Here is a 15675-nt window from a genome sequence, read left to right on the forward strand (position 1 = left end):
ACACCAGGCCCCCCTGTCCATCACCAACTCCGGGAGTTCACCCAAACTCACGTGCATCGAGTCAGTGATGCCATCCAGCCATCTCATCCTCTGTCATCCCCTTCTCCTCCTGCCCCCAATCCCTCCCAGCATCAGAGTCTTTTCCAATGAGTCAACTTTTCACATGAGGTGGCCAAAGTATTGGAGTTTCAGCCTCAGCATCAGTCCTTTCAATGAACACTCAGGACTGGTCTCCTTTAAGATGGACTGGTTGGATCTCCTTGCAGTCCAAGGGACTCTCAAGAGTCTTCTCCAACACCACAGTTCAAAAGCATCAATTCTTTGGCTCTCAGCTTTCTTCACAGTCCAACTCTCACATCCATACATGACCAAGCAGCAGACAACTTGATCTTCTTTTATCTCAACATTCAGGAGTAAATATTTCAAGAGTCAAACAGTTTCTATCCCCATGAATGACCTAAAATCTTAAGTATTTCAAGACTTTTATTTTTGTAACTGAAAGTCACCAGGTATCTGTTACATTTTCTGTTAATATTTTAATTTGTGCTATCACTGCTGCAATCATTTTATACTGAAAATTGTATAAAATGAGCCTCTTGCTCTGAAGACCTCTCTTTCTAGTAAATATTGATAAGACAGTCTTTGATACAAAATGAGCTCAAGTTTTTTAGGCCATGTGCAAATCACAAATTCTGGTTTTAATTATATCTCAAGGGAACAACCTGAGGAAACCAAAAGAACTGACATAATTGGATCAAATTGTGTAATCAAAAGCAAATGATGTGGTTATTAATCCTAATGAAATGATTTCCCAGCATTTAATTCATTTCTCTGATTCCAGAAATTTTAGTGATAAGTGTATTGAAAGGGATATTCTGAGCAGGTACTCTTCCTAAATAGTCCTTTTCTCCAGACTGTTTTTGGTTGAAATATTTCTGAAGTTTAAACCTTAGAACAGAGAGTCTATTCTATATATGAAGTCACATGCTATACATGAAGTTTTAGTCCTATTTTATTTATGTAGAAGGCAGTATTCCAAGCATTTTATGCTAACTTATCCTCATAGATTAAAAGTGAAAGTGAAAGTGAAGTCATGTCCTACTCTTTGCAACCCCATGCTGCTGCTGCTAAATCGCTTCAGTCGTGTCCATCTCTGTGCGACCCCGTAGACGGCAGCCTACCAGGCTCCTCCATCCTTGAGATTCTCCAGGCAAGAACGCTGGAGTGGGTTGCCAATGCTTTCTCCATTGCGACCCCATAGACTGTAGCTTACCAGACTCCTCTGTCCATGGGATTTTCCAGGCAATAGTACTGGAGTGGATTGCCATTTCCTTCTCCAGGGGATCTTCCCAACCCAGGGCTCGAACCTGGGTCTCCCGCATTGTAGAGAGATGCTTTACCGTCTGAGCCACCAGATTATCAGTAGATAGTATTATATTATTCTTGTCAGTTTATAAAATGAGTCAACTAAATCAGAGAAGTGACATCATTTGTCAAAACCATTTTGCATGGAGATTCCGTTTTTAACCACAAGGCCAATGTGCTCAGCTGGTAGCTCAGCTGGTAAAGAATCCGCCTGCAATGCAGGAGACCCTAGTTTGATTCCTGGGTCAAGAAGATCCCATGGAGAAGGGAAGGCTCCCCACCCCAGTATTCTGGCCTAGAGAATTCCATGGACTGTATAGTCCATGGGGTTGCAAAAAATTGGACACGACTGAGTGACTTTTACTTTCACTAAGGTTCCAAAACAACTGTAACATGTTTATTAGTTTAAATTAACGTATTTGTTTAACATCTTAATTTTTGTTTGGTATTTGCGTCACATTTCAGCATTAGGGCAATGCAACAATGCACTGCTAATTAGCTTTATCAATGTTAACCTCTGCATTTATTATAAATTTTTGATCCATGATCTAAAATTGAGCATTCAGACTAGTCATCATGGCCATGTGCCTTGTTTTAAACACATAATAGGTTTGGTTTTGTTTGAGAATACAATCTCTTGATCCCCAGGAAAGCTACCAACTAGCTTTTGCGTCACTGACTTTAACTAGGAAATTGAGGAATTTTTGGTTTTGGAAAGCTACTTTCTCTAAGCCATTTCAAGTAAGTTAATGAGTGTGTTTCTTATGTGAATTAAAAGACTTCATTGGAAAGTAATAAAGTACAAGCTCTAATAGATGTTTACACGAGTGGATTTTGTTATGGGACCCATGTGTTGTTCTTTACTTGTTTCTTAACAATTTAGAATAATGAGGTGTAGAACTTTGAGGACTACAAACATTTTTTAATAAGCCCTTCAAAATTAATAATTGTGAAATATATATTTATCATCAAGGAAAAAGGGTTAAATAAACATATGTTAGTCCCCATTGGAAGCAACGTGAGGTTTTTATGGACCACAAAGCTCAGTGATGGACTTGCCTTGTAGGGACTCTTCTTCACTCTTTACTCTTTTTTCAATTTTTTTTAATTGAAATTTCTTCTAATTTATTTGTATGGCATCTTACCAGTCTTCCTTTTTTAAACTTTTCTACCATTCAGATTCTACACCAAAATGATTAAGAAAAAAACAACAACTCTCTGCTGGAACTGATTCAGTACGGTATACATTCAGCATCAATGCCCAGTTCCATCTTATTACTTACCTATAATGTTCTAATTTTCATTCTAGATCCTTAATTTTTTGTAGAGTCACTTTTCAAAGGAGTTATAAAGTAGTGATATCACATAATAAAAGCAATTTATGAAGGTTTTGTAACATTTTTAAAAAATAAAAATACCCTTTATTCCTAAAAGATTTATGCTCATTGTAAAAGTACTTAATGTTATAAAGACACAGTAAAAATCACTGCCATCCAGATGTGATAACTGGTAAGATTTCCTGATGTTCATTGTTTATATGTATGTGTGTGTGTGCTGTTTGCTCAGTCGGGTCTGACTTTTTGTGACCCCATGGACTATATAAGCCCACCAGGCTCATCTGTCCATGGAATTTTCCAGGCAAGAATGTTGGAGTGGGTTGCCATTTCCTTCTCCAGGGGATCTTCCCGACCCAGGGATTAAACCTAGGTCTCCTGTATCAGCAGGTAGATTCTTTAATGCTGCACCACCTAGGAGACCATTATTTACATGTTTCTCCTAAAATGATGAGATGGTTGGATGGCATCATTGACTCAATGGACATGAGTTTGAACAAACTCCAGGAGATAGTGAAGAACAGGGAAGCCTGGCATGCTGTAGTTCATGGGGTCAGAGGGAGTCGGGCATAACTGAGCTACTAAACAACAGCCTAAAATGAAAATTCATAGACAAAAATATTTTAACAGTAATTCTCACTCTATGTGAAAGTACATTTATTATATGTTCGGAGTTTAATATTTGTTACAACATGATTATTATCATATTTTCTCACAGTCCCTGGCCCTGACTTACTAGTTGGCGAGGGTCACATCCAGTACTGAATTGTGTTTGGTTCCTCTTCTCTGGGTCATAAAGAGCGAAACCAAAGGACAACAGGCCATAAGACCATTCTCAAAATCACAGGGCTGCTGCTGCAGAGAAATCTGCAATCTTTTCTAGGCCTAATTTCTTCATAATAAGAATTCCTGCCTTGTTGTGAGGATTAAATGAGAGATTGTATAGGCAGTTTGTTGTGTGTTATAGATGTTTCATAAAACTAGTTCTTTCTCTTTTTCCTAAAAATTTTGCTTTAATAGGTAGGATGTTTTGCATGTAGGGATAGCCATGAATCTATTCCAGCAAGCTCATGAGATGGAGAATGTTGTATTTCTTTAATTTGGATTAATGTACTGGATGGATCCATTGCATGTCTAGTTATAATTTCAAGTAGAGCATTCAGTAAACTTTATTAAAGAATACTTTGCTTGTCAGCAACACAGCTCTGTTATCCAAGTTACGCTGTGCTCAAAGATTTGTGAACTTACCACATGGTTAGCTCAGTTATCATTGAAAAAAGACTAGCAGAAACTTAATTCACAAAAAAGATCCCATCTGTTTTGTTTACTGAAATATATTTAAGGGTTGTATTGTTGATTAAATTGAGATTGTATTGAGGACTAGAGAAGTGTGTTCTTTAGTAATTGGCACATCAGAAGTCCTCAGTATATACTAGCAATTATCACTTTTTGTTAATTAAAATTTATAAAATTTAAAATTCATAAGTGCCTTGCCTTTCAAAGAAGTGATTTGTCCTTACTGTAGCAAGAAATATTTGTTTAGACTTTTTCTTTCTTACTGATTTAAGTAAAAGTTTATTTAAACTGAAGAGCCTTTTAGTGAATGGAAAGATTGATGATGAATGGAAAAGCCCTGATGCTGGAAAGATTGATGGCAGGAGGAGAAGAGATGGTTGGATGGCATCATCAACTCAATGGACATGAGTTGGAGCAAACTCGAGGAGTTATTGAAGGACAGGAAAGCCTGGTGTGCTACAGTCCATGGGGTTGCAAAGAGTCTGACACGACTGAGCAACTGAACAACAACAAGTTTCTACTTTAACAAATTGATGATTAATTTTGAAATCATTTTTAAGCCAAGAAGAAATTGATTTTTTGAAAGAAAATAGTTATAAATTGTTTTTTAAATATAAATCTAGATATTTACTTACTCATGTATTACACTTATTTCACCCTGAAGATAAAGCATTTTAAAATGTCACCTCTGTAAGGATTAAATGTTAGTTAGAACAGCAAAATTGGTCAGATCAGAAAATCAGTACGTTTCTACAATCCGTAAATTAGAGTATTTTTTTGGGGAATGTTCAAAAGAATCCAATGGGTATTAGTCTGATAAGGACGCCACACTTGAACCAGATTGATTACGCCGGTTAAAGTCACCTATTGGATACACTTAGCCCTTGGTGTGTGGTAGGGAATCTGAGCAGTGAGAGCTACTTCCTACAAAAGAAATGACTTCCATATTGTTGAAGTGGTGATAGTGGTCAAGTCTTGGGATAAATATGTTAGGAGTCAGGCAGGTGGGATGCTGGAGTTAGTTACTGAACCCAGTGATACTTAGTAAGGCTTCCTGTGTGTGTCTTGGAGCACAGGAATCGTGGAGGAAGATTCCTGCATATGACTGGATGTCAGACTAAGTATGCCCGATAGGATTCCTCCACCCCCAGAAACTCTAATAATCTATAAGAAGCAAGCTTAGATTTTGAAACTTAATTTCAGGATTCCACTGTGCATGTAACAGGTGCAAAGATACATACTATTTGTTGTTCTCTGTGGTTAGATAGCTTCATAAATCAGCACCATCTGTTCTTCTACTAAAAGACTCTTCTCTTGCCTTGGGTTGTGTGGAGTCATGTTGTGTATGTTTCAAGACAGGAAATGTTTCATTTCTGTGGGAAATGGAAATTTCATGGACTGTGTTCAGGACTGTGTTTGCCATTCCATTTGATCAGTATTAATTTGAGATGAGGGTGTTAGGCATCCTGTTGAGGGTGGGCAACTCACGTATAATGTTCAACATCACAGGTACTGAATTATTCTTCATTTAATCCAAAGTTATTTGACATTGAACTCTGGAGTTCTGTGGAGCAAGTTTATATTAAGGTGAACTGTACTGTCTTTAAAGGTATAAGAGCTATTATTTTCCCTCTATAATATAAGAAGACAGTTTTATTTTTAAAAGTCTTGCTTAGTATCTAGTACTGTCTTTTCTAATTCTTTTTTTAATAGTGCTTTTACTCTAGTAGAATACAATGATCTTCAAATAAAATTATATTACACATTTCCTGATTTTATTTCTTTGGAAGTTTGCTTATAGGTTTATCATTTTCAACAGTGAAATCCCCTCCCCCGCCAAATGTTTTCAATTGTTTTCCACATATGATGGAAAATTATTTTTCCCTGGGGATTAGGCTAATTAATCAAATAGTGGCAACCTTAACACAAAAGCCTTCTGGAATCCAATTTGTGATATTCAGGGGACTTGGAAACAGATTCCCCTCAGAATTTATTTTCCACCAAATGTGATCCCCCAAAGTGGTTTAATTCATACTGTCAACATTTAAGTAAATACTTTCTCTGGAAGCTACTATGGTTCACTAAGAGTTAATGTATCTCTCATTAAATTTGGAAAATTTTGGAATTCCAAAACTCCAAAAAGGTGAAAAAGATCATTTAGTTGAGCATTTGTGTAGCAGTGTAATTGAACTGGTTAAATTATTTTACATGAAAAATAATAATAACAACATTTGAGGAAGAATATTATAAATTTGTTGAGCAGGATATCATCAGAACTTTCTTTTCCTTTCTTGCTTCCTAAACATAAAAATCAGATTGGTATGATGGAAATTTAAGTAAGCAAGTATAACTTAAGTTTTTAAAAAACATTTAGACAGTAAGTAAATTATTTCTTGAAATTGTAGGCTTTTCTTTAAAGTAATAGCTATTCAAAATATTTATATCCTCAGAACTCAAGAGTATGAATGCAGAGATGCAGGTGATTGCTTTCTGGGTAAATTTTTATTGTGTTCCATAAAACAGACAATTTTCCTTGTTTTGTAAACAAACCGATTACAAAGTTTATCCTCTTGTATGAATGATGGAAGCAGGATTCAGATTTTAAGTGTTCTAACTACCAATTCTGTACTATTTTGCAATAGTATCCACTTTTGTTAATGATATCATTAACAAAAATCTGTGAATATAGAGAAAATATTTAGTGCCCAAGAAGGAAAAAATACAACTAGATAATTTTTGAAATTAAAAAGATAATTAAGGATTTAGCCTAATTTCATTTTTTTCCCTCTCCTCTTACTACTTGACTCTTCGATCTTAAAAACGTTGCTTAGATCAGTATTATATTACAGATAAAGGGTTAACAAAAATTATTTCCCCCTCTGCATGAGAGTATAAACTTTGGTGAGGGTTTTGGTTTGGTTTTGTTCCCTGTTCCTGGAAACCTGATAAAGTTTTCTGTGAACAGTCTTTGTATGGTAATTAAATTATTCTGATTGGTAAATTGTATGTGGACTGGAAAAACTGTAAGTATCTGACAAGCAGCTGTCCCTTTGGTGATGTCATGGGACATACTGGCTTCTCTGAGGCAGAAGTCTCCTGAGCCAGGGTAGCACTTTGCATCCAGCCCCTGTAAGTGTCTTCCTGTGCAACTGAACTGTCATCTGGGGGACCCACAGGAGAAGGTCGTGGGCATCTTCCAGGAAGGCACCTGCCAGGGACACGAGCACGATACTGCCTTCCTGGCACGTTGGGTTTCCTATCTTTTATTGTTTGAAGTAAACCTGGTGCCAGATTTAAATGAAAATTAAATACAGCGTACTGGAAGGCATTTAATGAAAAAACTAGCACTCTGTGTTCCCCCAGCCCCTCTCACTAGAGGCAGCAACGCCCAATCTATGCAGATGTTGGTTGGTTCTGGTATTTACTTCCATGTTTCTGAATGAAGTATTTATGTTGTTGCTTTGTGGTTACTAGCTATTGACATCTTTTGATTTGTCATTATGGAAGATGGGGTTTCCCTTTAATGCCACTTTTACCTTCCCAGTTCCCCTCCTCTAAGTCTTGTTACATGAAAACCCCAAGTGGAATCAATACCCAGTGTCACGTTATATGGCGGTGTGAGGGCTGCTTGCGGCTTAGCCAAGTGGGTTCTCTGATTACGTTTCCTTTCCTACACATTTCCCTTCGCTGTTCTTGGAGCTAATTGCTTTGGCATTTTGACAATTTGGTTTGTTTTCTCTGTCTATATCTTTAATCTATGTCCTGCCCCGTCATTCTCTATCAGGTCTCTGGAAATATCTCCCAAATATTAAAAAATATCAGAGTAATTATTATTATGATTTTTCTCATGGAGACGGACTTCCCAGACCTCTGTGTCCTGCTGCTCTAATCTTCTCTGGACTGTCACCATATTCTGGGTTTACCTTGGGTTCTGTCCATTGTCTCATTGAGTTTTCTGGGTTTTACTGGAAGGCATCCAAAAATAATTTTATAGGAAAGGGACCAGGGGAAGTAAGACTTTACTTGTCTAATTGTTTGTTTGTTTTACTTTTCACACTTGATTTTTGTTTTTGTTTGGTTGAGTATATTGTTCTATGTTGAAAAATATGTTTTTCCCTTGATATAGAGGGTTTAACTCTTTCATGTAGTCGAATTTAATGTTTACTATTCAAAAGACATTCTTATCATAGAGCATGTTCCCAGTATACTTTGCTAGTGATCATACAAATGCTGTGTGTGTGTGTGTGTGCTCAGTCACTTCAGTCGTGTCGGACTCTTTGCAACCCCATGGACCGTAGCCCGCCAGGCTCCTCTGTCCATAGAATTCTCCAGGCAAGAATACTGGAGTGGGCTGCCATGCCCTCCCCCAGGGGCCTACAGATGCTACCACTTGGCAATGCTCAGATTAAATTCTGTTATTGGGAGATGATTTTCCATGGTTCTTTTGTATTTCTGTACGTCTTGAGAATGAAGACCTTTGTGCTGCACTCTGCTTTCAACGATATGTGTACAGCAAACAACCTTGGAAGACAGACATGGTGTCTCCCTCCAAAGCAGTGAGCAGGCATGCAGACTGTTTGTGTAAAGGGCTCCAGTTCCCTGGGCTCAGTTTCTCCTGAGTAGACCAGTGCCCCCTGGCCCTCTTCATATCACCTCTGAGAATTTTAGCTTAGGAGTCAGTACACAAATGGATGATAGTCTGGCTAATGCCACTGCTGTAATGAACTGTCCTTTGTCTGTGAACCAAGGTGTCCTCTGTGACACCCATGAAGCTATGTGGCAGGCTAACTTAGAGCTTTCAAGCAGGATGAAGTCATAGCCCCATCACAGGTCTTCAAATCTGATTCCTCTGAAAATTTCCTCAACTAGCAACCCATGGGGTTTTCTTTTTCCTGCCATTTATTGGATTGTAGAATATTCATTGGAAGGACTGTTGTTGAAGCTGAAGCTCTAATACTTTGGCCACCTGATGTGAAGAGCCAAGTCATTAGAAAAGACCCCGATGCTGGGAAAGATTGAAGGCAACAGGAGAATGGGGCAGCAGAGGATGAGATGGTTAGAGAGCATCACTGACTTAATGGGCAAAAATTTGAGCAAACTCCAGGAGATAGTAGAGGACAGAGGAGCCTGGCTTGCTAATGGTCCATGGGGTGACAAAGAGTCGAACACGACTTAGTGGATGAACAACTACAATAATGCAGCATTTAGTCCTTTATACTTTTTGATATGTTTTCTCATTCTGAAACCCTTTTATGATGAAAGTACTTTGTATACAGCAAAGTGCAAGAAATTATGGGTTTTATGCAACTTTCTAAAATGCATATGATACATTCTGTATTTAATTGAGTGGGTAATATGTTTAATATTTTACTGCAAGGCATAAAGTATGAAAGGGTGAATATATACTCTTAAAATATCTTATAGTTGTGTAACATTACCCTAAAAGAATTACTGAGGTATGTTTTATATGTCATGTATTCATTGTTTCTCTTTTCAATAACAGCTAACATTTATTGTCCATTACCATGTGTCAGGTACTATGTTATGATTTGTGACGGGGGTTATCTTACTTATTCCTCTCAGTAATCTTAAGAAGAATTAGATGGTTTTGTTGTTCCTAGTTTACAGAAAAAGCAATAGAAATACAGAAGGGGTATATAACTTGTTTAAGGATGTAAAATTGGCAGATGGCACACTCACTTTTCATATCCAGGTCTGTTTAATTTTTGAAACTGAGCTCTCAACCCCTATTCTCTACTGTAAAATAGACGGGATAGGACAAAAAGTACATTGACTCACCTGAACATTTTTCTTCACACTGCGTAGTTTAAATTAATACTCTAGGCCTTCCATCTTGATTTGACATAGTTCATAACTGAGCTTCATTTACTACGGTTACAGTGGAATTCAGTGTATAACTCCTGTTAAAAGTGACTGTGTTCAGCCCCTCTTAAAAGTACAAAACAACAAAATAAAGCAGTATAGGAGCTGTTGTGTACACATTCAGAAACTGTAGTTCCCACAGCAATTGCAGCCCAGCCTCAGGGCAGTGAATTTTGCAAAATAACTGAACACCATATGCAGCGACATGAAATAATATTCTCCATGCTCTTGGGGCCCTGATAATGGCCACTGTGGGAATAGTGAATGTGTCAGTTATCAGTTGCTATTTCATCACTGTAGTTGGGGCATTTCATTTATGTGGCTGTCTCCCAGTGCCGCATAGGTGATTCTGCCAGTTGTATATTGTGGTGGTGTTTTAGCAGGGCTTAAATTATTAATGAATCCTGAAACTAAATGTCTTTAACCCATAAACTATTTGTATGTTTTCCACCTGATTTATATACTCCTGTGTTTCTCTCCTCTCTATCCCAACCCCCAATGGAAAAGCTTAATTTTGGGAGTTTGTTGTTTACATTGTAAGTGTGACTCTTAGGCAGGTTCAAGATGCTGGTTCACCTTTAAAATGTATTATGCAATGGTGCTTAAAAGAGATAAATGACTAAGAAGGACATAGCAGGGCCCCTCAAAGCACAGGACCATCAGTCTTCAAGTAGCTTGGCCTCACGAAGTGCTCCACCATTGAGGATGCATGGGGTCTATGTAAACTCATAGAAGAACTCGGCACATCCAGCTTATTTTGCTGGATTCTCAGAGGAAATGTCAATTGGGCATTACCAGCTACCTTGCCTTCATATTGCCTTAGTGACTTGAAATAAATTTGATGCTCTATCTTGAACTTAGAGCCATTGCTTATCATTTTGTTGATTGATGTCTCTGTTAATGGCTTTTACATTTATACTATGAGTTAAAAATATACAATTTTTCTGTAATGGTAGACTCTCATTAGGTGGTTTAATAAGTTCATATATAAGCTCACTGTTATCAAGTATATATAGTAGAAAAAGATAAACCTAACAAATTATGGGTATGTAAATTATACACGTAAACTTCCAAGATGTAAATTAAATAAATTTTATTGAGTTGTATTTGGAAGCATGTTACCCCAGAGATTCCTGAGGATGATTTTGTTTTCATTAGCAAATACTTGCATACTACCTGCTGGGTATAAGAGCCAAAGTAAAGCCCACGTGAGCCACTGTGTTTGGAGATTCTGAGTCTTTTCTAAGTATTCTAATTTGGATAATAAAACCATTGATGTCATCAGACATGTTTATCCTTATTCAGATGATCCTGCAAAGCCAGCATCACTGTTACTGAAGTGCTTAGTGAAAAGACAGTGGACAAGATGACAAAGAGAGGTGTATTCTTGGGTGACATTTCATTTACTTTTATGAACCATCACATTTATTCCACATGTACTTTTTGAAGCACTGGCATATATACTCAATTTCTACAACATGTTGGAATATAATTTTTTTTTACAAACTAAAAAACTCTGCCTTTCTGAAAGGAAGAGTGCAACGCTGGGAGTTGATTAGCTTAGTCTCTGTTCCTTTTCGTGCACCTGGTCCTTTGTAACAGAAGTAAACAGAAGTCGTTCTTCATGGCTAAGATCTTACTGCCTTTACCTCTAAATGATCAGTCACTGGGCTTAGGATAACCTTATGTGACATTTCACAGGATGGAGTGTTTAAGTCTGGGATTGTACTAACTTCATGTTCATTTTGACAACCTATGTTAATAGGAACTAGGGAACTGACAATTGGACTGAAGATTTTGCTAATCTTTAAGATTTATAACGGTCTCAACTGTTTGGATTACTAAAATGTTAAATATCTGTCCCCAGTGTAATGTACATTTATTTGTATAACATTGTAGTATATTCAGAGCAGTAGTATGCATGCATGCATGTATGCTTAGTCGCTCAGTCATGTCCAACACTTTGGCAACCCTTTGGACTGTAGCCTGCCAGGCTTCTCTGTCCATGGAATTTTTCAGGCAAGAATACTGGAATGGATTGCCATTTCCTCCTCAAGAGGATCTTCCTGACCCAGAGATCGAATCTGTGTCTCCTGCATTGCAAGCAGATTCCTTACCCACTGAGCCATCAGGGATACCCGGTATATAATATCAATAACCTCAGATATGTAGACAGAGAAGGCAATGGCACCCCGCTTCAGTACTCTTGCCTGGAAAATCCCCTGGACGGAGGAGCCTGGTAGGCTGCAGTCCATGGGGTCACTAAGAGTCGGGCACGACTGAGTGACTTCACTTTCACTTTTCACTCTCATGCATTGGAGAAGGAAATGGCAACCCAATCCAGTGCTCTTGCCTGGAGAATCCCAGGGACGGGGAAGCCTAGTAGGCTGCTGTCTATGGGGTCACACAGAGTTGGACACGACTGAAGCAACTTAGCAGCAGCAGCAGCAGCAGCAGCAGCAGCAGCAGCAACAGATTTGCACATGATACCACGTGAATGGCAGAAAGTGAAGAGGAATTAAAGAGCCTCTTGATGAAGGTGAAAGAGGAGAGAGGAAAAGCTGGCTTAAAACTCAACATTCAAAAAACAAAGATCATGGGATCTGGTCCCATCACTTCATGACAAATAGATGAGGAAAAAATGGAAACAGTGATAGACTTTATTTTCTTGGGCTCCAAAAATCACTGGGGACAATGACTGCAGCCATAAAATTAAAAGACGCTTGCTCCTTGGGAAAAAAAGCTATGACAAACCTAGACAGTGTATTAAAAAGCAGGGACATCACTTTGCCGACAAAGGTCCATATAGTCAAAGGTGCGATTTTTCCAGTAGTCATATACAGGTGTCAGAGAAGTCTGTTGTGAGGTTTCAAACTTTCCCAGCAGTATGAGAACTTCTTTGGTATAGCTGTTCTCCAGTTTGTGACTCACCCGCCTGGCGGCTCTATTGTGTAGCTAATGATCACCTCCTTCAAGAGGACTTAATGCCACACGCTGCGACTCTCAGGACTGCTGTTGTTAGAGCCTCTGTCCCTGCAGCAGGCCACTGCTGACTCATGCCTCTGCAGGAGACCCTCAAACACTCAAAGGCAGGTCTCCACAGTCTCTTGTGGGAGTCACTGCTCCTTCCCTTGGTCTGTTTGTGCCCTCCAGCTGTCTCTGGCAGGTATGAGGTTGAGTTTAAATGTGACTGGGTCCCTCTTACCATCTTATTGCAGCTTCTCCTTTGCCCTTGCTTGTGGGGTATCTTTTTTCGGTGGGTTCCGACATTCTCCTGTCGGTAGTTGTTCAGTAGCTAGTTACAATTTTGGTATTCTCACAGGAGAAGATGAGCGCATGTCCTTCTGCTCCGCCATCTTGGGTTTGATTTTTCCATATTAAATATACCAAAAGGTGAAGTAAAAATGATAAGAAGTTAACATAGGTATAAGTCCTAATGTTTTTTTCCTTATTGCAGAGGCATCTTGTTCACCCCCTGAGATATACTAACTCGGGAGACTTACTGCTTTAAAATGCAACTTTTCACATGTTCAAACCCATGTTATCATTAAAGGTCATCCTCACTAGATGAGAGACGTAGTTAATGTGATCATAGTGCCTGTTAGATTCCAGTTTTATCCAGTTTCTTTTCATGCACTTTCTAAGAGTAAACCTGACCCAGGGTGTGCTTCTCTTTGTTTAGGATGAGGATGTCGCAGAGGAAGACAGCAGTCGTGTGGAACCCGTGGGCCACGCCGACACTGGTGTGGAGAACATCCCCAACTTCTCTCTGGAGTAAGTTACTGACAGTCTCAGCTAAGTTTGTAACATCCGTGTAGCTTCACTGATGGCAGCGAATATTCCGAAAGCGTATGGCATGCGGAATGTCTGTGCTTATTTAAAACATGCTTTGCACTGGTTTGTTTTCCAAGGAGCATCTTTCATCTACTGAGTTAATGGTATAATGTAAGAACGATAGCATGGAAATTCACACGTACCTGCTCTGAGTCTCATGCCTTGGCAAGTACTATTAAATGATAGTCTAAAGCAGTGTTTGATTGAAGACTTTTGGCACGTTCATGGCGCTGTCAACTGTGTTCAGGTTGCTTTTGTATGTCAGCGTTTTGTTTGTTCTTCAACTTTGCCAAGTTAAAAAAGATATTGTAGACATACTTTACTTGAAAAACTAGTTGGATCAGGTAAGCATTAGTCATTTTAGTATATGTTTTGTATTGATTTGAAGAAATAGTATCTCTCAAGATATTTGATGGGGACCTTGTAAGAGGTTAGGGACCTTGAACATGTTTTAAGTATAAAAGGTCAAAGAAAAGCTTTCATATATTGTCACAACTTTGCAATTATCTTAAATAACGTCAGGTTTGAATGGAAGATGTTTTTAAGACTTCGTCTGAGTTACCTTAGAGCAGTCATTCTAAATTTTTTCTTTGACTTTGGGTAAAAGTTGGAGTGGAGATATTAATAATTAGACTCTTAATTTTGTCTTTTCTTGGTTTTCCAAGAAAGGGTTATAAGAATTTTCTCAGTGAAATTGAACAGGCTCCCGAATCAGATTATGTTTGTATATTCAGCACCCAGTGCTCTCTAAATAATTACATTTAAGAAATACTTGTACTGTTGTAGTTCTTTTGAGAAAGACTATGAAATAAATAAATGTATTAAAAATACCATACTATCCTTAGTTGACAAACAGACATTAAATAGATGTTCAAATGCTATTAATGATATCTGAAATAGGATTTTAGGACATTCTGTGAAAACATCAAAAAATTAAATATCCATGTAAATAGTATTACTTTAGTAAATATTTTGCAATATGACAAAATTTTAATTTAGCTAATTAGAATATTAACTAATGTCCTAAGTAGTGTATATGATTAAATCTGTATACATATTTTCAATTTTGATTTGTTTGATATTCCTATCTTTAATTTTCTTGAGTCTTTGTATTACATAACCAGGGCACTTACAGTACATAGGATTACCTCAGGTTTTTATTTAAGGCATACAGTTGAAGTATTGGCATTTTCCAGTGTATAAGAACTGTCCTGGGATCCTGATCAAGTCCATTGGTAGTTACTTATGTTTGTCCAGGTTTCCTTAAACTAGATACCTAATATCTAGTTGAAATAGTATTTCCAAATATTGATCATTGGATCAGTACTGTTTAGATTTCTGTGCCATGCTCATACCCACAGAAATATCTACAAAGAAAGTGAAATCTCACTGAAATGGTTTAGAAAATTTACATTCTCCTGATTACACCAATTTGCAGTAAATTTGGGCTTATGATATTAATATTGAAGTACTGTACTTATGTAGTAGAAATCTACAAATGAAGTCGTGTAACTTCATATAAATAGCGTAAAGACTTTAGAGTTCAATCACAAACGCTCTTAAGGTAATTGTTTGATTTTTCATGGGTGTCCAGTGGGGTTGTGTCACCTGCACGTGGACTGAGCTTACAGCAGGTAGGATATTAGGAGTAAGGGTGGTGGCATCCTATGTGGACGGCTACCTGCAGCGGCAGAGCTGTGCCCTTACTGGACTATTGGAAGGATCAATGAGGTGACCTGTGCAGGAGCGCTTTGTAAATTATAAAGTGCTGTGCAATGGAAGCCTCTTTAGCCCATTAGTCTTCATAATCCTTGATTAGATGTTAGGATGGGATACTTTCAGTGCAAGTCTAGAGATCTGATTACAAAATGTGGACTTGGACTATACAGAAGAGCAATGTCCTGGGTGATTTTTAATGTAGTTATTTCTGATGATTGCTCCCCTCCCATGCCATCAGACTAGC

General features: G+C 38.0%; 1 protein-coding gene across 19 annotated transcripts in view; it reads left to right on the forward strand.

The window, feature by feature from the left end:
- PARD3 (par-3 family cell polarity regulator) overlaps nucleotides 1-15675 on the forward strand; it is a 601769-nt gene that overhangs the window by 309423 nt on the left and 276671 nt on the right. For all 19 annotated transcript variants that reach the window (XM_061435906.1, XM_061435890.1, XM_061435900.1 and 16 more), the window contains one exon: nucleotides 13561-13652. In XM_061435906.1, coding sequence (XP_061291890.1) covers nucleotides 13561-13652 — 92 coding nt within the window. The remainder of the gene's footprint in view (nucleotides 1-13560; nucleotides 13653-15675) is intronic.

This window comes from Bos javanicus, chromosome 13, assembly GCF_032452875.1.
Source record: "Bos javanicus breed banteng chromosome 13, ARS-OSU_banteng_1.0, whole genome shotgun sequence".
NCBI lineage: Eukaryota > Metazoa > Chordata > Mammalia > Artiodactyla > Bovidae > Bos > Bos javanicus.